This window comes from Lupinus angustifolius, chromosome LG06, assembly GCF_001865875.1.
Source record: "Lupinus angustifolius cultivar Tanjil chromosome LG06, LupAngTanjil_v1.0, whole genome shotgun sequence".
Taxonomy (NCBI): Eukaryota; Viridiplantae; Streptophyta; class Magnoliopsida; order Fabales; family Fabaceae; genus Lupinus; species Lupinus angustifolius.
The window spans coordinates 22,448,152-22,472,384 of record NC_032014.1 but is presented as its reverse complement, the minus strand read 5'-3'; the positions used below and the strand labels follow the sequence as shown (position 1 = coordinate 22,472,384).

At 29.5% G+C, this 24,233-nt stretch overlaps 1 protein-coding gene across 1 annotated transcript; it reads right to left on the bottom strand.

Moving 5' to 3' along the window:
• On the bottom strand, positions 17,611 to 23,966 carry LOC109350222 (long-chain-alcohol oxidase FAO4A-like). The gene is made up of 3 exons (XM_019591399.1): positions 23,578 to 23,966; positions 22,114 to 22,383; positions 17,611 to 19,516 (listed from the first exon to the last, which is right to left on the bottom strand). The coding sequence occupies exons 1-3, from the start codon at positions 23,881 to 23,883 to the stop codon at positions 17,714 to 17,716; spliced, it is 2,379 nt and encodes a 792-aa protein (XP_019446944.1). The 5' UTR covers positions 23,884 to 23,966; the 3' UTR covers positions 17,611 to 17,713.

The following is a 24,233-nucleotide window of genomic DNA, read 5'->3' as shown; positions in this document are numbered from 1 at the left end:
GATCTCACTAGGTAGCTTCCACTTAAAAATAACAGTAATCATATTCTCTAAAATCTTAATATTTCATTCATTTCCACTTTTAATATTTTCATATTATTCTAAATTTGTGGATGTTATAGAAATTCAAGACTCGGTTAATGCTTTTTTTTAATTATATCCTTACCTATTATTTTTCATCTCCTATAATCCTACTAATAAGTTGGATTAAGATATTGTTTAATATAAAATTTCAAAAAAAAAGTATTTTAAAGTAAAAAAAAAAATCAGAAAAGAATCCGAGCAAGAAACATATTCTAACCTCTATCCAAAATTGTTATATTGTTATTTATCTTGTTAAATTATGCATGCAAGATTGATAAATTTTAAATTATTCAATTAAATCTACTTCAAAAAGGATTCATCTTAACTTACTTGAAAATTTTAAATATCTATATTTTTATGAAATTATTTAACAATTAAACCGAATCAACAGAATAATGCAACCTTGTAGAGGACAAGATTCATGTTACATTTTTTATGGAATCTATTTATTTTTTTGCAAATTCAAAATGTTTACCAATGGAGCTGTTTACTAAAAAGAGAGAATAAAAGATTTAAATTTGTTCGCATAAAATTTTAATTCAATCCAATAAATTTTAGTTTAATTTTTTTCTTCATAATTAAATAAAGCCATATAATAGTCTTTCAAAATTTCATTTGTTACATTATTTTGTGGAATAGGTTAATCCTTAAATGGCACCACATGGTATTATAAGTGAGAAATATTTAATCTGACATAACTACATAATTAAACTGCTCTCCATTAAGAATGATGCATTAAAAATAGGGATGGTAACGGGTGCGTGCAGACACGGGTAATGTCGGATTTTGCAGGTATCCAACGAATTTTTATTTTTAATTATATATTTATATACTTTGTAATAATTAATACGTAAAAATAATTATTACATGAATAATATAATATGTACATGATAAATTTATGATTATAGTCAAAATAAATATAATTTATTATGAAATAATAATATAATATATAATATATAATCCTAAAATAATAATAAAAAACTATAATATATATAAAAAAATAATTAAAAACTAAATTTATAAATTTGCGGGTATCAACGGGTGAGTATCATAAAATTTATGATCACTCATAAGTTATTATTGCGGGTACTTATTGTGAGTATTTCTACGGATACCCATAAATATAATTTTTTTGTCATCCCTAATTCAAAAGGTGCAATAAATTTCTGGTTTGGACATTAATGTTTTATATTATTATTTATCTTTTAAATTATCTTTACAACATTGATGAATTGAAATTATTTCTGTAATTAAATCTACATTATAAAAGATTCATTTTATCTTTGTTGAAAATTTTAATTATCTATATTTTTTATGAAACCTATCTTCATAAATAAATCAAATGAAATCCTATCAACTTATTTCATGTTACTTGAAATCTAATCCAATTCACAACCTGTATATATTAATCAGTTCCTCTTCACTTCTCACAAGATTCAAGTAACTTCTTTCTTTTTTCACTACTTACAAAAAATGAAACATACCAATAAAACTCAATCAACAAACTGAGTTATTGCACCACCATCATCACCACCACCACTACCACCACAGTCGTATCGTCTGATATATTTTAAATTCAAACTGAGTTATCAGATATCACAATCTATATGACTTTGAACTTTGAAGTATTAGATCAATACTTACCTCCAACTATAGCATGATAACGAGATCATATCATAAATAACAAGTGAAAATTATCCAAACAAGTATAATTATGCTTCTATATTCATTTTGTAACACAATTTTGACAGTATCAACCATCCCACTCTAGTAGAAAATAGATAATGGTGGTGTCTATAGTCATCTTGAATTTCAATATATGATAATATTTGCAAGAAAGCATGAAATACCTCGTTATTTCTGAAAAGCAAAGAGGTAGAAATACACCACTAATAAAACCAACATGATGATTCTTGAAGTAGTGATCCACAAATCCATATTACTAATTTATAAGGAAGTGTGTAATGCACTTCCAAAAAAGCCTCTTTGTACAATTCACCATATGAAGAGTTCAATTAAAGCTTAAAAATATTCATGCTAATTAACATTCACAATGAGTGTATAAAACCCTAACTCGTGCCTCGGTAGTGAACATACCTAATAGTGCCTAGACAGTGCATCCACTACACCGTAGTCATTCCTTCTTGCATCAATTTGTTGGCTTCTCAATCTCTGATCATATTGGAAGCACTTATGGTGAGGGCTAGCTGAACTTCAAACTCCTCCTCCTCTGATCACGGTGGTTGCCGGAAAGGAAGAGCCATCATGCGTAGAATGATTGTCTGGTGAAGAATCGTGATTCTGAGTCGAATGAGTGCAATGGTGATCGGTGGAGCTAGGTTGTGGGGAAATAGAGGAATAGGAGGCATGAGTTTCATTAGGCCAGTTATGTATGGTGATTAGTAACTATGTGAAACTTCTTGAAAATGTTCTTCATCTTTCTTGGTTCTTCTCTTTTTACCTTTGTAATTTTCCACTTCTCTTTTTTAAACTCAAACAGTGGAGTCAAAAGTTGAGTTAAAGTTTCTCTATAGTTTTCAATTCTTTTCAATCGTGTCACTCATTTTCCAAAGTTGTGTCATCTGATTTTATTTTATTTTTCTCTTTTGTTGTGGCCCCTTTCTTTGTGACTCTGATTTTGAGAACCAATAAAATGACCTTGAGGGAAAGTTTTTTATCGAGAAATGAACACGCAAAATGCACATTGTCATCGTAACCCTACGTGTAATGAAAACTACACAATGTCAAGATAACCTACATATCTAATGAACAGTTCATGTGAAGATGTGATCCATATCACGATGGTAAAGGTTTATTTCAATAACAGATGTATGCCATAAACATAACATCTATTTTCCGCATTGGGATAAGTGAGAAGAAAAGAGTGTGTGTAAGTATAAAATTAGTAAAAAAAGCTAAATAGTACGAATTTGAGTTCGTAAAATAACAAATGAATCAAATTCTCAAACATCTTTTTATGTGTTGAATTGCAGTTTTCTGTGGGCCACCTATTTCGCTTTCGGTACACATGCTTAAGTGATGCGGGTCTTTTCCTAATTTTATATTTCAATGCACTTGTTTTTTCTCATATGTTTATGGCATACATTTGATTTTCAAATAAACATTTATCACGCGTCCACATGAATAGTTCATTAAACATGTAGGTTATCATGACTATATCTACTTTTCATTACATGTAGGATAAAATGACAACGACTATAGTTTATGTGTTCACTTCGCAAGCATATACTTTTCCCTTAGAGTCATTTGTTTGACTCTCAAAATGAGAGAGCGACAAAGAAAGTAGCCACAAAAAATAGAAAAAGGTAAAACCAGAAGACTCGCCTTTTTTGGAAAATGAGTGACACAATTGAAAAAAATTGAAAGCTATAGAAACACCATAATTCAACTTTTGACTTCACCGTTTGAGTTTAAAAAAAGAACTTACAGAGGTAAAAAGAGAAGAACCAAGAGAGATGAAGAATATTTTCAAGAAGTTTTCAGAGTATCCATTGTAGAGGTTTCACCAATTATTTTTATTTCTCTAGTTTCCAGAGTATCCTCCCATCCAATAGACGAGAGCATAATCCATAGGGGTATTGTTTATATCTAAGCATATATGTAATAATTGTTATAAAAAACGACGAACTAGACCCATTCCAGTACGAGGTGGTAGTTAGATCGGACATGCACTCGTAATGGCAAGAACCATGAGAAACCAGCCAGTTTTGATGAAAAATAGTGAACCAGACATATTTGTGCAAATCAGAGCAATGGGTGAGAAGAAGAACCAAGACTAATATTATGGAAAGATGAATCAAGGTCGGTGGTGGTTGTTGTTTGAGTGTAAGAGGAGGAAATAGAGTTTGACTCTTGAGGAGACTGTTTAGGAATGAAACTCATCTTAGTCTCTCTCCTTGTTGTTGTTGTGAACTAGGGTTGTATACAATTAGGGTTTTTTCTTCTTTAATTGGGTTTGACTATTCACACAATATGGGCTTAACCTCACCCATTGCATTATTATGGATTGTTGAAATGATTAATTAATTGTTGTAATAAAAAAAAAACATGAGCTGAATAATGGAAAAACCTAAGACAATAAATGTCTTACCATCCAACCAATAAATGTATTAAATAGTAAATAAATGTATATGAATAATATTATATATATTCGATATGTGGTTTAATTAGTGAAACACTAGTTGAACAACTATACTACTAAATCACTACCGGTTACGGTAGTAATAACATTGTATGTAATGCACTTTTATATATGTCAGATTGTATCCACACACTGAAAGAAATTAATTTCTTACTCAAAGTCATGATATACTGGCAATACCACAAAAAACAACAATAATCAACAACAATTTAACATCAGTATGAGTGTAAAACCCTAATTCATATGTTTGATGATGTAATGTTAAGTTGATTAAATAGTTTTTAATAAATAATTTTTTCGTCATAATGTTAAAATAATGACTTTCTTTTTTTATGTTTGTTTGACTTAAATGAGTTGGATTTAATAATTAATTTAAATTGTTTTCTAATTTTCTTTCTCTTTTAATTGCAAAAATAACATATATACATTATAATAAACAAACACACAAATACATATATATTTTCTAAATTTTTGGATAGTTATGGATCTGATCAATACCCAAGGACCCATAGACAGCAAACCTAGCAAGTAAGTTCAAGGCATGTCAATAACCAAAAATGCAATAACGGAGCAAGTGTGGCTCGTGTACTACCCACCCTATTCATGACCATTGTCAACCCTATAAAGGAATATGATAAAAATTACTAATGATTTTGTATTAAAATAATTTAATAATTATTAGCAATTTTTTGGTCATTAATTATTAGCAATTTGATAGTAATATTATAATTATTTATTTAATTATATAAATAATTTGGTATATTAGTAATTATTCCTATAATTTATACTTTATAATTATCCATTTTAGTTATGTATGACTAATATATAATTATTAATATGATTATGAGTGTAAAATGTATACACTGACAGTATAAAGATTTATACACATGCATTTCATCATTCACCGTTCATTTGGATTACTTTTTTCTGAAAAAATAACAATAATAAAAAATCAATGGTGATGATACAATGACAGTGTATAAAACTCATACACTGTCAATACATACATCTTTTTCTCTATGATTATCAGTGTAATGCAATTAATGTAGAAAAAGTGTAAAAAGTTAAAATTGACATGATTTTTGAAAAGCTAGTTGAACTTTTATAAAAATTAGTTTTAAACGCTACAAATTTATTTTTCAAAATTCCATAAAGTTTTGGAGGGGGCAAAAATAAGAAAAAACACGTTTTTTTGGCAATGTCCAAGTAGCCAATTCATTTGTCAAATTTAATAAGTCTTAAAAGGATAAAGTTTAACTTCTTAAAAAAATCTTCAGTCCCATTGTTAATATTGTGTTTTTAATTTGGATTTTTGTTAAGTCTATTGTTTGAACTCAATTGCTCCTGAACCACTAGATTATTTGTCGACCTTAATTGTAATATTTTACCAATTTTTTTACTTTTTTTTTGTTTAGAAAATAGCAAAATAATGTTTTAAGAAAATAAGTTATGTTTTATTCTCATAATTAAATAATCTTCTTTTCTTTTATGAATAAAAAATTGAAATATTTTAATATTTCACAAACATATCAATATAATCTCATAAAAATATCTACATAACATGTCTAATATGATATAATTCAACCAATAATATAAAATGATCTTACTATAGTGTATTGTGGCTTCCACTTATAAAATAATAGTAATCATTTTCTATGAAATCTTAATATTTTTAGTTTGTATTTAATTATATTTTATCATAATCTTAAATGTTAAGGTATTCCAAGATATTTCATACATTCCAAAACTTTTAAAATTTTAACATTTTCATTTTATTCCAAAAAAATTAATGCTACAGTTAATTATATCCTTATTTATTATATCTTATTTTTTTATCTGATGTCCCCTACTAATAAGATTTAATTGATATAAAATTTAAAAAAGATAGTCTTTAAAGAGAAAATAAATCAAAAAAAGAACCCAAGCTAGTGGACTAACCCAACCAAGAGTGGAATAATTCTCACTTCTTGCCGAAATTTTTATATTATTACATATCTTGTTAAATTATCTTCATAACGTTGATAAATTTTAAATAATTTATTTAATTACATCTACTTATCACAGATTAATCTCATCTTAGTTGAAAATTTTAAATATATATATTCTTATGAAATCTATTTAACTTTTTTTTAATAAAAGTGCAATTGCACTTAAATTGTAGTAATAAACTGGACCATACAAAATAAAGGAGAAGAGATTACAAGTTGTTGAACCTATAGCTAGGAAGACCTAATCTATTTCTATTATACAAAATAATGAAGTTTGGAACTTGATTCCAGGAAGAGTTTGACCTAGAATCTATAACAAAGTTCGACCAATTTATCAGCACAAGTATTAACAATCAAATTAATTTAACATATTAATGAAACCTTGTAGAGGACAAGGTTCTTGTTATATTTTTTTATGAAATCTATTTTTTGAAAATTCAAATGTTTATCAATGGAGATGTTCACTCAAAAGAGAGAATAAAAGATTTCATTTGATCAATCAATGTTTTAGTTCAATCCAATAAATTTGTTTCTTGATAACAAATAAAGCATAAATAGTCTTGGGTTTATTTTGTGGAACAAGTTAATCCTTAAACAATCAAATAGTATTTGAAGGTTTCCTTTCAAAGTTAAATTCATTGAATAATCATTAAAGATTTCTTTTATGGAACAAGTTATTTCTTAAAAAATCCCCGTTCACTCATTTTTTAAAGTTAATCCTTAAAGATTCATGATATATGGATTTATATTACTAGTGATAACATTTAAATGATTAGTGTAATATACAGTCACTCTATACAAATTTATATACAATCAGTATATTATATATCATTTATTTGTATTACTTTTTTTTGTTGAAAATTTAATCATAATTAAAAATGAATAGTAAATGATATAATAACAATATATCAAACTTATAATTGTTGCATACATATTTTTATCTTAAATGACTATATGACAAATTATAAAAAGAAAATGAACTTAGGTAGATTAAACAAACACAAATGTGTGGTTTTGAGTTACATTCTCATCATCATCTTTGGAAGAGGAGAGGATTAATTGTCTCATCTTCATGATAGGTCAACTTCGCGAGCAACACCTTTATCAGGCAAAATCCATCCGTCATCTTCGGTCTATCTTTGCTCAAAAGCAACAAGGTAGATCAGAGATGTCGGATGGTAGAGCCATCAAGACATTAATGTTGTCGTTAACCGAGAAGTCGAACTCTCATTATTGGAAGGCAATATAGAAAGGGAAAAGGCAAAAAATCACTAATGGTATTGTTCTTGTTAGGATGGAGATGGTGCAAAAGTCTGTTTTGTGTACAAAAGTATTGTTCATAGTTGATTCACCATAATTGTAAATCTTTATCAATTAAAAATAACAAACCAGTTTCCATTTTTGATTAAAAAAATAAGTTATATAATATCTTCTTTTATGATAAAATTTTAAATATCTATATAACATATCTAATATAATTTAATTGAATCGATAACCTAAAATGATGTTCGAACATAACTTCCACTTATAAATTAATAGTAACCACACTCTCTCAAAAGTTGAATTAAATTGTCTCTAATTTTTAATTCTCTTCAATCGTGTCATTAATTTTCCAAAGTTGTGTCATCTGATTTTATTTTATTTTTCTCTTTTGTTATGTCCCATTTCTTTGTCACTCTGATTTTGAGAGCTAATAAAATGGCCTTGAGGGAAAAGTTTTTTATTGTGAAATGAACATACAAAATGCACATTGTCATCGTAACCCTATGTGTAATGAAAACTACACCTTGTCAAGGTAACCTACGTATCTAATGAACAATTCACGTGGAGATGTGATCCATATCACGATGGTAAAGGTTTATTTCAATATCAAATGTATACCATAAACATAACATCGTTTTTTCCCAAAGTGTTAAGTGAGAAGAAAAAAGCATGTGTGTAAGTATAAAATTAGGAAAAAGCTAAATAGTACGAATTTGAGTTTGTAAAATAACATACGAATCAAATTCACAAACATATTTTTCTGCATTGAATTGCAGTTTTATGTGGGCCACCTATTTCCCTTTCGGTACACATGCTTAAGTGATGTGGGTCCTTTCCTAATTTTATATTTCAATGCACTTTTTTCCTCATATGTTTATGGCATACATTTTATTTTCAAATAAACCTTTACTAGAGTTCCACATGAATAGTTCATTAAACATGTAGGTTATCATGACTATATCTACTCTTTATTATATGTAGGATAAAATGACAACGTCTATAGTTTATGTGTTCACTTCGCAAGCAGATACTTTCCCCCCACATACTTTCCCCTCACAGTCCTTTGTTTGACTCTCAAAACGAGAGAGCAACAAAGAAAGTAGCCACAAAAAATAGATAAAGGTAAAATCAGAAGACTCACCTTTTTGAAAAAATGAATGACACAATTGACAAGAATTGAAAGCTATAGAAACACCTTAATTCAACTTTTGACTTCACCGTTTGAGTTTTAAAAAAAACTTACAAAGGTAAAGAGAGAAGAACCAAGAGAGATGAAGAATATTTTCAAGAAGTTTCCAGAGTATCCATTGCAGAGGTTTCACCAATTATTTGTATTTCTCTAGTTTCCAGAGTATCCCCATCCAATAGATGAGAGCATAATCTATAGGGGTATTGTTGATATCTAAGCATATATGTAATAAATGTTACAAAAATCGTAGCGGACTGGCCGATCGATCAAGAAAACTGACGAATCAAACTTCATTCCGGTATGGGATGATAGTTAGACCAGACATGCACTCGTAATGGCAAGAACAGTGAGAAGCTGACCGGTTTTGATGAAAACAAGTGAAACGACCAAATTTGTGCAAATCAGAGCAATAGGTGAGAAGAAGAAGAATCAAGACTAATATTATGGAAAGATGAGTCAAGGTCAATGTTGGTTGTTGTTTGAGAGTATGAGGAGGAAATAGAGTTTGACTCTTGAGGAGACTATTTAGGGATGAAACTCAATATATGTTAGTACTGGTTGAACAACTATACTACTAAATCACTATCGGTTATGGTAGTAATAACATTGTATGTAATACACTTCCATATATGTCAGATTGTATACGCACACTAAAAGAGATTAGTTTCTTACCTGAAACCAAAGGTGAGATACCGGCAGTACCACAAAAACAACAAGAACAATGAGTAACAATTTAACATGAGTATGAATTTAAGAAGGAACTTACCCAAGACAGCGCATCAGCTACATCTTCCTCATTCCTCGTGGAATAGGATGGAATTGATAATGGTTTTCACTTGTATGTGTCTTATTTATATATATATATATATAAGCAAATAAAAGTGTATATATATACACTTATATAAGTGTATGTGACTTGTATATATATATATATTTATATATATATACCTGTGTTATATATAACACTATAATTATAAGTGTAGTGTTATATTATTAGTTTATAATTGTAATATTTTGTTAATTTGTAAATGTAATTGTTATTTTTTTAACAGTGATATTTGTTGTTAAACAGTCATATGTATGATGTAATGTTATGTTAGATTAAATAGTTTTTACTAAATAATTTTTTCGTAATAATGTTAAAATAATAACTTATTTATTATATCTTATTTTTCATCTCCTATACCCCTACTAATAAGTTGGAATCAGATATTGATTGATATAATTTTTTTAAAACAATGGTCCTTTTTAAAGTGAAAAAAGATCAGAAAATAAACCAAACGAGTGGGTTATGCAACCAAAAGTGAAATGTATCCTGATATCTACCTCAATTTTTTATATTATTATTTATCTTGTGAAATTATCTTTACAACATTGACAAAATTATAAATTATTTATTAAATTAAGTTTACTTAACAAAATATCATCCTATCTTACTTGAAAATTTTAAATATCTATATTTTTTATGAAATCTATTTAACAATAAAATCGTATCAACGGATTAATGTCAACTTGTAGAGGACAACATTCATGTTAAATATTTTTATGAAACCTATTTGTTACATAATTAGAGAATAAAAGATTTAATTTATTCAATCAAAATTTTAGTTTGTTCCAATAAATTGTAGTTTCATTTGTGGGATTATTTTGTGGAACAAGTTAATCCTTAAACAACCAAATATCATTTGAAAATTTCCTTTTAAAATTTAATTTCATAGCATAATCCATAAAGATTTATTTTCTGAAAGAAGTTAATCCTTAAAATATCTGACTTAACTCCATTTTTAAAGTTAATCTTTAAATATTCATGTTAAATGGATTTGTTTATCACTTTTTATCATAAATGTAACTCCATTTATTGGAAGAGTGGATATATCTTCAAAAACAACTTTCTCCATATATGACACCTAATCTACATAATCTTACATAACTAAATAACTAAACTATCTTCTTTCTCTTTTATGATAATATTTTTATTATCTTAATATTTGAAAAACGCATAAAAAATTGTATAAAAATATTTATATCACATATATTATTGAATCAATCATGTGAATTAATCTTACTAGTATTGTAAGTAGCTTCCGCTTCTATATTTGAGCTTCATAGAAACTAATTAAGATGTAACAAAAACTAACGAACGTAATATTGTAAATTGAAGTACATTGTCATTATATTAATTTAATTTTTAATCTGCTCTCCAAAAAGAATAATGCATTAAAACGGTAAAATATAATTTATATCATTATTTATCTAATTAAATTATCTTCACAACGTTGATAGGTTTTAAATTATTTACTAAATTAAATCTACCATAAAAAAGAATCATCTTATCTTACTTGAAAATATTATTAAATATCCATATTGTATCTATTTAACAATCAAATCAAATTGAATCTATTTACTCCACATCTAATCAAATCTAATCTAATTTACAACCTATATATAGTAACCAGTTCCTGTTGACTTGTCACATAATTCTGAAGTAAGAGTTGTTAGTTCCATAATTCTGAAGATGAGTGAACGAATGAAAGAGATTAAGGATTTGTTAGCAAAAATGAAAGATGGGTTATGTGAGAGTATTTCTTCGGTACCTATAAAGCTAAATCACTTGAATGTTATTGTTTCCATTCTAGCTCCTCACTTTTACACTCAAGAACAATTGTCACAACTTCAATCCTTTTCCAATATGGAGATTGATCAAACATGTTTGGTTCCAAAACCTACAACCAGAAAAAGGAGTTGCAGATATCAAACTCAACAAATTTCTGAAGAAGAGACTTGCGAAGAAAGGAATAAGAAGTCGAGAACAATGACTCTCCCAATTGCACCTATTGCGCCACCATCGCCATTGCCATCGCCATCACCATCGCCATCACCATTGCCATCGCCATCCCCATTGCCATCACCATCACCATCACCACCACCACCACCACAACCACCGCAGTTGCCTGATATATTCATGGAGCGGATTAGAGAGCTAAATGGAAGTGATGTCAAATTTCTGATGCACAAGAAGCTTTGCTCGTCAGATTTGTCGAAAAATAATAATCGTCTTTCCATGCCAAAAAGTAAGATTGAATGTGAGTTTCTTACTGAAGATGAGCATGAAAAATTAAACGAAAGAAAAGAGGACTCAAGAAGAGGACTTGTTGGCATGGAAATAACTGTGATTGATCCATATCTTAGAGAATACAAGATTACATTCAAGAAATGGGAGATGAAGAAGAACCCCGAGGATGATGATATGAAGGGAGTAATCTATAATCTAGTGACAAATTGGCATAATATGGTGAATGATAACGAGTTTCAAATAAATCAACAACTCGATATATGGTCCTTTAGAGTTGATGCCAAACTATATTTGCTATTAAATCATGTTTAAAGTGATCAATTGTCCTAAAATCAGTGTGTCCCTATGTCCCAAGCCAATAGAGTTTTTCCAAGTAATGCACATATGTTACTTTAAATTTTTAAATTTTTTTTAATGAAGTGTCAATTTTTTATTGGACCGAGACAGAAAAATAGGAAAAAAATAGGGATAGGTGATCCCCATTTGTATGCTTTGAGGGCATGAAGATGTTAATTATTAGATACATTTTTTTAAATCTTTTTTATAATTTTTTTGTGTGTTTTTTATCCTTTTCTTTGAAACAAAAATATGTGTAGATTCAATTTTATTTTTTCCATCGAATAAAAAATTCTATTAATTAATTTGTATTGTTCCATGTTTAATACTTGATCTATTATTATTTCCATTCGGTTTATTGCTTGTTAAAATTTTATATTGAAGTAGCGGGAACATCTTCTCATCAAGATACGAAAAGGAAAATATAGATCTTATATTCTAAAAAAATGGTCTATTTAATGTTAACGTATTGATGAGTCAATTCGTTAATATTCCATCTTTTTGTATAAATAAAAAATAAAAAATATTATTTAAATTGTCTTAATTTTATTTGAATGACTGAAATCTTCTATAGATAATTTTTTGCCTTTTTTCCTATTCATTTTAAATTTTATTTACTGCATTGAAAAAAAAATCGACGAAATAGTAATTGTACTAGGTAATTCAATTATTCCAACTTTACCACTACCAAGTCTTGTATTTATTCACTTATTCATATCTGTCTGAATACATTTCACACAATATTATCTATCTAACATTTTGTATTTATATTTTAAACTTACATCCTATTATCTCTCTAAATTTAAATTACTATTAATTTTTTTTTTATAATTTTAGCTCATATAATTTTATTTCTTAAAAGTATAAATTTATAATTGAAAATAATGTATGTTGACAATTACTACATACCATGCCAAAACACTAGTATTTACTACTAACCATGCCAAAACACTAGTATTTATAAAAAAAAATATTATCTATCATAAAAAAATAAAATTTGTACATTAAATTAAATAAAAATGAGAATTTAAAGCAAATCACAAGGGCAAAAATGAGTATTCATCATATATACAAAATAATAATTAAAATAATTTACACTAATGTTCAACAAAAAAGGTCTTATGCAAATAATAAGGATATGACATATTTTCCTTTTTTTGGTCATATATTATTGTTACTTATTGATACTTGATCTAATATATTGTTTTTTTATTTTTTATCACATTCTTAATGAGTTTTGAGTGATTTTATGTTTTATTCATAGATGTTGATTTTAATTCTACGTCAACTATGATAATATAGTAATTACAAATAGATAAAAGAATTGGGCCCCTCATTAAGTATGGGCCCTTCTAATGCACTTGTGACACATATATCTCAGAATTTAGAGTTATTATATTTTACATATTTGTTTTGGGTTGCACCATGAATGTCCCTTCCCCTATAACCATAGAATATAGGGTTAAGAGTGTAGAGATGACTAACGTGAATTTGTATCTACCAACAAATCTAGAATTGAGAAAATTTAGAATTGAGATATGGAAACACTTAAGGAGAAAGATTGACTTAGCTGAAAAAAATCAATACTACCTAGTGATATAAAGAACTACTTAAACCAATACTGATATAAATAGTTTATGCTTAGTAAGTTGTAATGTAACAAAACATGCTTACAAGTAATAAGAGAAAGGCATAAAGAAAATACTAAAATCAAACCTAGTTCTCAGATATCACATACCTCCAATTACAGCATGGTAATGAGATCATGTCATAATTAAAGCATACTTCAAATCCAGTGCACATCACCATTTGCACTGTACTACTGCACAAGTAGCACCAACTCACTCCGTTAAATTAACTTTCACATATAATCTACCTTATAAAGTTAAATTCAGATTCATAGAAAAAGATCCAAGTAATTCACAATTCACTCTATTAAGTTTGTACGTAATAAAGCTTTCAAGAAACACTATACACTTAAGGGTGGAAATAGGCCAGACCGCCTATCAGGGGCCTATTACTTGGCCTATAACAGGCTAGGTCAGGTCAGACTATTTTCATTAACAGGTCAGGCTCAGACTTTCTAAAATGCCTATTTAGCTTAATAAGTCAGGCTTTAGGCCACTTAAAAGACCTATTAAGCCTAATAGACCGACCTATTTAGTTATATTATATATGAATGTTGAATTTATACTATTTTAATATAAATAATATTATTATATATATAATATTAATATAAAAATGTATACAAAAATATAATTTAATTATTAGAATTCGATGGACCTAACTAAAAGTAGGCCTATAAGTCCATTTAAATGTAGACATATTAGCCTATTTCATGACCATATAGTATAATAGGCCTTTAAACAGACTAACAAGCCAGGCTTTTAAACAGGTCAGACTCAGGCTTTGAATTTTTTTTTACAGACTAACATGCCAGGCCCAGACTCCTATATGCTATAAAGGCTGGGCCTTTTTAAGGCAAAGTCTGGCCTGACCTGGTCTGTTTCCACCCCTATATACACTATACAAATCATTTAGCAAGGTATGTACAGACAGAGAAGCTCTCTTCCTATGATTTTCAGAGTGAAGGAATTACAAGAGTCTATAACAACCTTTGCAAAAGAAAACTTTTAGCCAAGAGTTTAAACTAAAAGAAGTGGTAGTAGTTAATAAGGCCTATAGAATCAATTTATGATTTTCATGTAGATTAAACAAACACAAATGCGTGGTTTTGAGTCACATTCTCATTGTCATCTTCACAAGAGGAGAGGATTAATTGTCTCCTCTTGGTGATAGGTCAACTTCGCGATCTTTCGGGCAAAAATCCATCCGACATCTCTGGTCTACCTTTGCTCAAAAGTCACAGGGTAGACCAAAGATGCCGGATGGTAGAGCCATCAAGACATTAATGCTATCGCTAACCCCCAAAGTCGAACTTTCATTATCGGAAGCCATTATAGAAAAGCGAAAAAGCAAAAATTAACTCATATTCACTTCTCTTCCAGATAAATTAAGTTTCCTTTTCACAAGTTTTGCATTACAGATAAATTAACTTTCCTTTTTTTCCCATAGTCATACAAACAATAAATTAAAATCATAAAAATTAAATCATATTCACTTCTGTAAAATTATGGTATGAGAATTAAGATTAATCTTCGGTACATCATTCAAACTTATGAAATTGAACCGTAAAACAAAGTATAGTGTGCATGCAGAATACGATACTTGCTTCTTTGATGTTTGAATTTTTACTTTTCTAGGGATTAAATGAATACATGCAGAAATTTATAAGAAGCATGAAGAGCGAGCATTGAAATTCCAGAAACAAAAGAAAAGATGAAAGTTTACCTTTTAACGCAAGCAATAAGAGGAAGAAAGATTCAAAGCCTCAATCTCCTTCATAAATCCAAAGATGAAATATGATTGTGGATCCAATCCATGCACATGTTCTTATCTTCTTTTGGTGGTCGTAAAATGGAAAGCTTGAGAGCCATAAACTATATTGTATGAGATGATTTTTAACTCTTCCATTTCTCTTCTTTTCCATAGAAAATCAACTCCCAAACTAACCTTAGAAGTGCGGAGAGTCACAAAATAATAATATTACATTCTTCACCATGTATCATTTTCTTCTTCAATTGTCATCTATTAATATATTTATTTTCTTATTCCCTACCATTTAATATTTATATTATGGTATAGTTTTTTATATTTTCAACCTATCATATAACATTTACTAATAAGATATTGATCTAATCGGGTAAGATTCTATTAGATCCTCAAAAAGAATAAATGGTCAAAGTTTGGTCTCTAGAAGTAACACTTCTTAGACAGACATAACCACACACATCGAAATAGATTAATTTCTTATCATGATGAAATATCATTGATAGTACCAAAAAATATATTATATAACATTCATTTTATTAGTTATTTTTGGGTCATAAACAAAATAACACAACTAAATGATGAATAATAAATTGATTGTATTAAAAAAATCATACAGAATAAACTCTATTTTCTATTTGTTAAAATCATGTTAAAACGTGATTTTGTCATTTTTGTTTTAGTTTTAAAAAGGTTATAAAAAGCCTCAGTTTATTGAATTCTAACGATATAATGAAGCATAGTAGTACAGTGGTTAATAAGATACTTAGATCATTGACCAATAATATAAAAGTCAAATGATCTAAGTACTTCGAGTATTGATGAGTTGCATAGGAGTTTGTTGAGTCATGAACAAAGAATGCAGGAATACTAGAAGGAGGAACATATGTCGAAAGTGGCTCGAGAAGATAGAGGAAGGCGTTGAGGCGTGTTTAGAGGAGGACATGGCAGAGGCAGAGGTAGAGGTAGAGGTAAACAATCTCTAAACAAAACAATTATTAAGTGTTTCAATTGTCATAAGTCGGGACACTTCCAATACGAGTGTCCTAACTCGGAAAGGAAGGCAAATTATGTTGAGTTGGAGGAAAAGGGCAATTTTTGCTTATGTCTTATGAAGAACCTCATCAAACAAAGAGAGAAGAGATATTCCATATCTTCCTCTGTAATTCTGTTTACTATAACTTTCTTTTGCCTATAAACTTTGATATTATCTTCTATCAAATTAATTTTGTTAACGTTATCACTCTGTTTAAGCAATCAGCTTTTGATCAAAGTTTTACAATATTTGACAATGCAGATTAGTCATTGTTTTCTTAGCATGCACTTTTTCCACATTATGTTTCTTGGATTATCCCGAAAACAGACACTCTGCTTGTGGGGTAAGGCTGCATACATCTCTCATCTCTAGACTCCATTAGGTTAGAGCCTCGTGCGCTGGGCCATCTTATGTTTCTTCGATTATATCTTGAGATTTTTATAAATGTTTCAGATTCAAACAATGTGCTTTGACATCCTTGGTCTAATGCTTGCTGCACTAGTGCACTTGTTAATCTGTGTATTGAGAACCATTGAAGGTTGTTATTCACTGCCAGTTACGGAATCTTCTAATTCATTCGACAACGGCTGCGTCGGGTGGAGATCGCGATTGGTGAATGTGGGTTAAGATTCGGCTGCTGCGTTTCCCTTCTTAGCCCTGCTTCTTCCCAGCTGCTATGTTCCTAATCTCAGCCTTGGCCCAGAAGGAAGAGAAGGCAGGCTGCTGCTCTTGCCACAACGGTAGGTAATCTCGATCCGCGACCGCCCACTTTCGGATACTAAAGCATCTTTCATATCATATTTATTTCTGGTGTTCTAATTCTTAACCAACAAGAGGAAGCTAAAAAAATTGTATTCATTTCATATACTGATACATATTGTTCAAAGTTTTGGTTTTCTGCACATAATGAAAAATTATTCCATGTTTTTAACAAGATTTAAAAGGAAACATTAGGCTTGTCTGTAACTAACAAAACGGATAAAGTTGTTACTAGTTTCTTCGAAAGTTTCCGGAATCTGTTCCGAATGTTGATACATTTTTTCACCAATTTGTGTATACTATTAGTCCTTATATAACATCTGATATATATTTGTGAAACATATACCAATTGATCACATTTCCATTACCCTTTAAACTATTGAACATTCATTCTTACAATTATTATAAGTTAAACAACATAGTAATTTCATTATCCTCACCAAGTTCTTTTCCTTCTAAGAACCTGAAGAACAGATTGAGCAGTGCAATAAGCAATGGCCTGAACAGTGACCATTGGATTCACACCCAAAGCTGTAGGGAATACACTTGTGTCTGCAAGAAATAGGCCCTCAACTTCCCATGTCTCTCCGATCTGGTTCACGACTGATTCCTTTGGATTGCTACCCATCCTACAGCTTCCCATCTGATGCGCTGAGCATAACGGCGTCGAAATGTCTGTTAAAGGTCTCGAACTTTCTTCTTGCACAAATTTCTCAAATTCATTATAGCTTACTTGTTTCACATTTAACCTCCTTCCCTTGTTATGATGTGTGCCGATTTCTTCGGCTCCTGCAGCTGCAAGAATTCTCAGTACCTTCTCAATTCCTTTCTTTAAATTCTCTTTGTCGACGTCGTTCATCTGATAACTTATACTGTTAGGCGAGTTCACAATTCCTGATCCTTGATCCCTTGCTAGTGCAAATACATGAGCTGTTCTAGAATACTTGCGCATTCGATCTTTTATATCCAGTCCTGAAGTCCATGGCATTAGAACCGAGAACATACCCGGATGCAACGCAGGCGTTTGGATCACTGCACCATATCCAGATTTCTCAAAATCTGCAACAACTGTAGACATTGCTGTCATTATCCCTCCTTCATAGCTCTTTTTATCTTTCTCCGGCCATAGCTCGGCTGAAGGCGAGTCCGGGAAGTAGCCCCAAGCCATTGTTGTAGGATGAAGATGCAAGTATCTCCCTATGTTTTCATTCCTCAAACCACTTCTTTTAAGCAATGATGGAGTACTAAGTGCTCCACAAGCTACAATTGTGACCTTAGACTCCACAACACAAATCTCTTTAGTCCCTTTGTATTCAATTGCGAAACTCACTCCACTTGCTATTTTTCTATCACTCCCTTTCTTTCTCTTATGCAAAACTTGAATAGCCTCACAACTAGTTAGAATTGCACCATTACCTGATTTCACTAAGTCCACAAGCCATGTCTCTGATGTACCTTTTTTCTTCCCATCTTTACAACCCAAGCAACACCAACCACAGTAATGATCTTTCGGAGCATTCCTCGGAATGTTACTAACAGGATACCCCATTTCTTGACACCCTTTTCTCAATATTTCATTGTTGAATCCTTCCTCTTCAATCTCACATTGCACACCCATTTTCTCACACACAACATTCATAGCTTCTTCATATAACTCACTCTCAAATAACTCTAACTCATACCTACCACACCATTCTTTGCAAACATGCTTAGGGGTTTTAATACATGCAGACCAGTTTATTGCAGAACCTCCACCAACTGTGGATCCTGCAAGCAATAATACCGACATATCTTCGGTTGAAAGAAACCCATTTGAGAGGTACATTTGATCCAAAGTTGGTCCTTCAAGAAGTGAAAGATTGTTCCTAGCAGAATAGTTTCCTTTCTCTAAGACAAGTACTTTGTAACCAGCTTTTGCTAGAACACCAGCCACAACACCACCTCCTGAGCCAGAACCAACAACAACAGCATCACATTTGATAACTAGAGAAGGATATGACAAGTTATAAGAAACTTTAGGCTTTCTTGTTGTGAAAGATGCATGGAATCCAAATTTTCTTAGTGTGTCTGCAATGATGTTTGGTGGGTTATTCAGATGGACAATGCCTTTGTTAAGAGGACCTATAATCTCTTCAGCATAATCATCATTATCATTGTTCATCAATTGTGCTTTGAACTGTGGATCAGGTCCACTATATCCAATTGCACTCCATGATGGGTTGTTTTGTGCTTCATCTAGCTGAAAATGAAGAGAAGTAGCATGATCAATACATGGTTCTAAAAAACTAAAAAAAAACATATGAATTTGATGTGTTAAAACATTTTGTAGCAGCATATGTTGTTTTTTAGCAAGAAAATAAGAGTGCACATGTTTTTGCATACATATATATGTCTGTTTTATTATTACATACATGACTATATCAATTTCTTTTGACTTAATCTCATTTCTTATAGGTTTGTTTGATTTTAATGAGCAAAAGCAATTTCTCAAAAGAAGTTGCATATGAAAACATTTGTATGGATTTCAAAAACATTTGTATGCATATATTAAAAGGTATGAAAGAGTGGTCTATACAAATGTAGGAGTAGAATAAGAAAATTTGTAATATTTTTAGTATTACAATATTATTATATGAACTTATAGTTAGTGCTCTACTTAGTGTTTGACATATGTCTTATATTTTCTTTTATAATATATTTTTAAAAAAAAAATTCGAAGAAAGGGAAATAAGACACATATCAAATATTGAGTAGAGTTAAGGAGATAAATTATCTTCTTATATAAGCAAATACTTTATTCTTGTTAAAAGTAAATGATTTTATTCCAAATTAATGTTGTGTGTTCATCTACCATATGATATTTCCCCTTGAACTTACACACCAAACATCCTTGAATATAAACAAGGTCATGTTAGGGATGCAGACTTATTATTATTAAGGTTGATATTAATAAAATAAGAATATTTTTACTCTATTTTTTTACTGTATTATTTTTATTTTCTAATTTTTGTTTTAAATATTGCGAGACTCAAATAAAAATAAAAATAATATTTGTTATTAAATAAAAATATATATATTTCTTTATTTTATGGGAGTTATAATAAGAAAACATTGTAATATTTAGTAGAGTCTATCTAAGAGTATAGGACTTTAATAAGTGAAAGTGACCCTTCCTGGTTCCTAATTCCCATAAGGTACAGTTGGTGAGTAAATATGTTGGTGGGCATTGCTGGTACTTCTGCACTGTGAGTTTATTACTACTAAATATTTTTTCATTTTTAGGAAACAAAAGGGCCCTTCAAACCTGTGTTTCTGACCCCACATAGGACACTTGTTATTTCTTCTACAGATATGACACTACAAACAATTAATATGTATCATTGAATTTTATTTGAACGATCAAGATTAAAAGATATATGTACACAGTTATTATATGATCAATAATTAATTTTTAATCATAATTGGTTATAAGACTTATATTTATTGTTCTTACAATTTTGATATGAGAATTATTCTAACCCTAGAAATGTTAGATATTAAATATATGGGGGTAGCCTAAGCTAATTTTTGAGAAGGACATGTTTATAAGAAAACAAATTAAGTGGCCTAACTCAGTGTTCTCCTAATATAAGTTGCAAGTAATAATATCATTTTCAAGGATCATAATTCATATACATATTTATGTACACAAGGTCCCCCACAGTGACGATTTTATTTTTTTATTATCTTGATGAATGATAATGACAATTTACATGTAGATATTTATATTTCAGTAATATCTCAAAATGGGTTTAATAACATGACAAATTCTTAAATGATGATAAGTATATGTTAGGCATTTTAAAAATTGAATTTTTTTCCTTATATGAGAGTATTTTCTGGACATTTTGCAAGTTACATGTTTGTTAGTCAAATAAAAAGATAAGGAAAACAATATTATTTTAACAAACTGTGCAATGTGCATTATCAAGTTAAACTATTGTGGGTAGCTTAAAGAACAAGTTTCTTAAACTTATGGGTATCCGTTAGTAATCCATATCCATACGAATTTGGTACCCACATGTTCGGAGCTTTTTGTCATCACTAACTATGGAATGACTATAAAGTTTTCCATTTACTTTTTTTTATTATCCTTCGAAATTCAAGTCGTAAATAGATCTTTAAAGTCTAAAGAACTTCGAATCTTAGAATTCTAAGAATTAGATTAATTATAATGTTATGAATTATAAGTTCAACCTTTACCCCAATTAATTACAACTATTAGAAAATATTAAACTATCATGCAATGTATATCATTTTTTTTTAACTCTCTTTTAAAATATTTATTTAAACTTACACATCTTTAAAAATCAATAGTGTAATTAATTGGACACCCTTTAGCATGTCCAAACAAACAATTGAGTTACGTACAATCACAAGACATGCAACATAGAAAAACAAACGAAAGCAATACTTATTAATATCATAAATAACATGAAGAAGGAATAACATATTTCATGGCAAAAGACATTAAATACACTACTATGTTTATTATTCATTTAAATAAAGCCTGCTCTTGTTGCAGTATGATAATAATAATAATAATAATTTTGGACCAGACTACGACGTAAGAGCCTCCAATCATCAGAGAGTTCTATTGTTATATGGGTATGGGAAGAGTGAATAGTCACAAGTGAGATACCACGTCTTAAACCAAAACCCTAACACATTAGTTTCATGGGTCTTTCCTACTTATAAACTTTTTCACTCCTCCACGTATATCCAACGTGGGACTTATAAAGCCAATAATAATAATAATAAACTAATAAATTAATTAATGAGTGCAATATTATTTACCTGAGTAAAGAAGAGAAGTAGAGTGAGAAGCTTGACACTTCTGAAGAACATCCTAAGGAGATTAAAGTAACTAAGAGACCAAGATAACATAATTTGTTGTCTTTTTTGAAGAGAAAGTTGTGAGAAACTATGAAAGAAAGGGAACTTCAATGAGAAACTTGAAATGCCACATAGTATCAATGTTCCAAACCATGTTGATAGTAGCCATAATGTTAATCTCAACAACCATGTATTTGGGTGTTGCAATTTCTCACTTATCAATGTTGCAATCTACAAATTAAACACACATAGAGATGTTACAACATATATAGAATATAACAAACAAACAAAAAAGAATGTAATATTTATACATAGTACGTAGTGTATCATCTATCATTCATTTGTATTATTTTTATTTTAGAATCAATGATAATAAAATATGAATGATAAATGATACAATAATAGTGTAATAGATACATATTTTTTCTCATTATTAAAATCCCAAGCTACAAAATTGAAGTAAAAAATACCACATAGAAATATTATAATAATATATGATAACAAAAGTTAATTAATATAGAAATAATTGTGCAATGCAAAAGTATATTTTAACCCCATCAGCTCCAGTATATTAAATTTTTTAATGAGGTTCTAAATTGAAATAATTAACTATATGATAACAAAATTTAACCATCACCCAAAGATTTTCATTTAAAAACCTTTAAAAAAGGAATTTGCATTTGACATAAGAATGTATTACTTTTTGAGAAATGATTAATGCACAAGGAAGTATATTTCACAATCTCTACCAGAATTATATACAAATTGTCTGAACTATACCTTTGACATTTTGTGAGAATTTTCTAAAACTTCAGTGTGTGCATTTATTGTTTCAACCTTTATGTAGATAAACATGCAGAACTAAAAAAGGAACATTAGAAAAAGTTTTAATCTTCTTGTATATAATACAAGAAAACATTGTAAAAAAAAATTAATTTTCTTCATAAAAAACTTATCATCCTTGTGTCACTAAAGAAGCCTAAATTTTCTCCACATGACAATTTTTGACTTACTTGGCTTTAATGACAAAAAATTATGGTAACATAAATACCTAATATTAAAACACTAAAAATTTGTTTAAGAATGAAGTTTTGGAGGGAAATGAAGAGAAAAAAATATTTCTTAAGTCATGAAATACATTTGTAAGATAAACATGAACTCTTTGCATTTCCTTCATTTCTCTCCAAAACTTATCTCGCAAACACGCCATAAGAGTCTGTTTGTGAGTCAAGTTTGGAGGAGAAATAGAAATGGGGATATTTAGAATCATCTCACAAATATATTTTATGTTTTTCAAGTCATCCATTTATTTTTCTTCAACTCCAAAATTCCACTCGCAAACCGACGATAATTAAGCAAAAAAAAAAGAAAGAAAGAGAGAGAGAGAAATAGAAAAGTTGAAAGGTTGAAGGTAGCTAGTCCTACAAGCTGAGGTGTTCCAGCCATGGAAGCTGAAGTTTGGTAGAAATTAGCCACAGATTCATCAACAACAACTGAGTGGTCCTTAATTGAAGGTAAGAGAGTGTCACATATAGCAACAAGACACTTCATTTCCCTTTGTGAGAGACTCTTTCTCTTTGTGAAAGGTTTTTTCTTTTTCTCTCTATCTTCTTCTACAAGAAGATTTTGTGTGTCCACACTACTAAGCTCAACCACAGTGTGAATTTTTACATCTTTCACTCCTAACTTGAAGCTACCATTTCTACTATTCCTTTCTCCATTCTCTTCCATGCTTGATTTCTTTCTCTCTCTTTTTTTCAATATTTCAATAGTAAATGCTAGATACAAGTTTGAGTGGAAAGCATTTGGAGTAAGAGTTTATATAGAAGTTTTAAATAGCGATTATGATTATGGTTGTAGTTTCAGAAACTCCTAAAACATTCATCTTTCGGATGATTGTAGGCATATATTATCATAATTATGGTTATGATATAATTTGAGTACTTAGTAGAGAATTAATCTATTTCAGGGAATATGGTTGCAGACAATGATTTATTGTCCTAAATTGTATCCGAAATCATGTATTCGACTAATGAAAACATGTCATGTCAATTAAAAGACTAAACATTGTTTATTTTTTT

What these genes read in the sequence shown, in the direction of transcription:
- LOC109350222 (XM_019591399.1), bottom strand. Translation starts at nt 23,883, where the DNA reads ATGGAAGAGAATGGAGAAAGGAATAGTAGAAATGGTAGCTTCAAGTTA. An exon ending in TGGCTGGAACACCTCAGCTT is followed by an intron (nt 22,384 to 23,577) that starts GTAGGACTAGCT and finishes TTTAATTTGTAG; the next exon opens with ATTGCAACATTGATAAGTGA. An exon ending in TACTTCTCTTCTTTACTCAG is followed by an intron (nt 19,517 to 22,113) that starts GTAAATAATATT and finishes CTTCATTTTCAG; the next exon opens with CTAGATGAAGCACAAAACAA.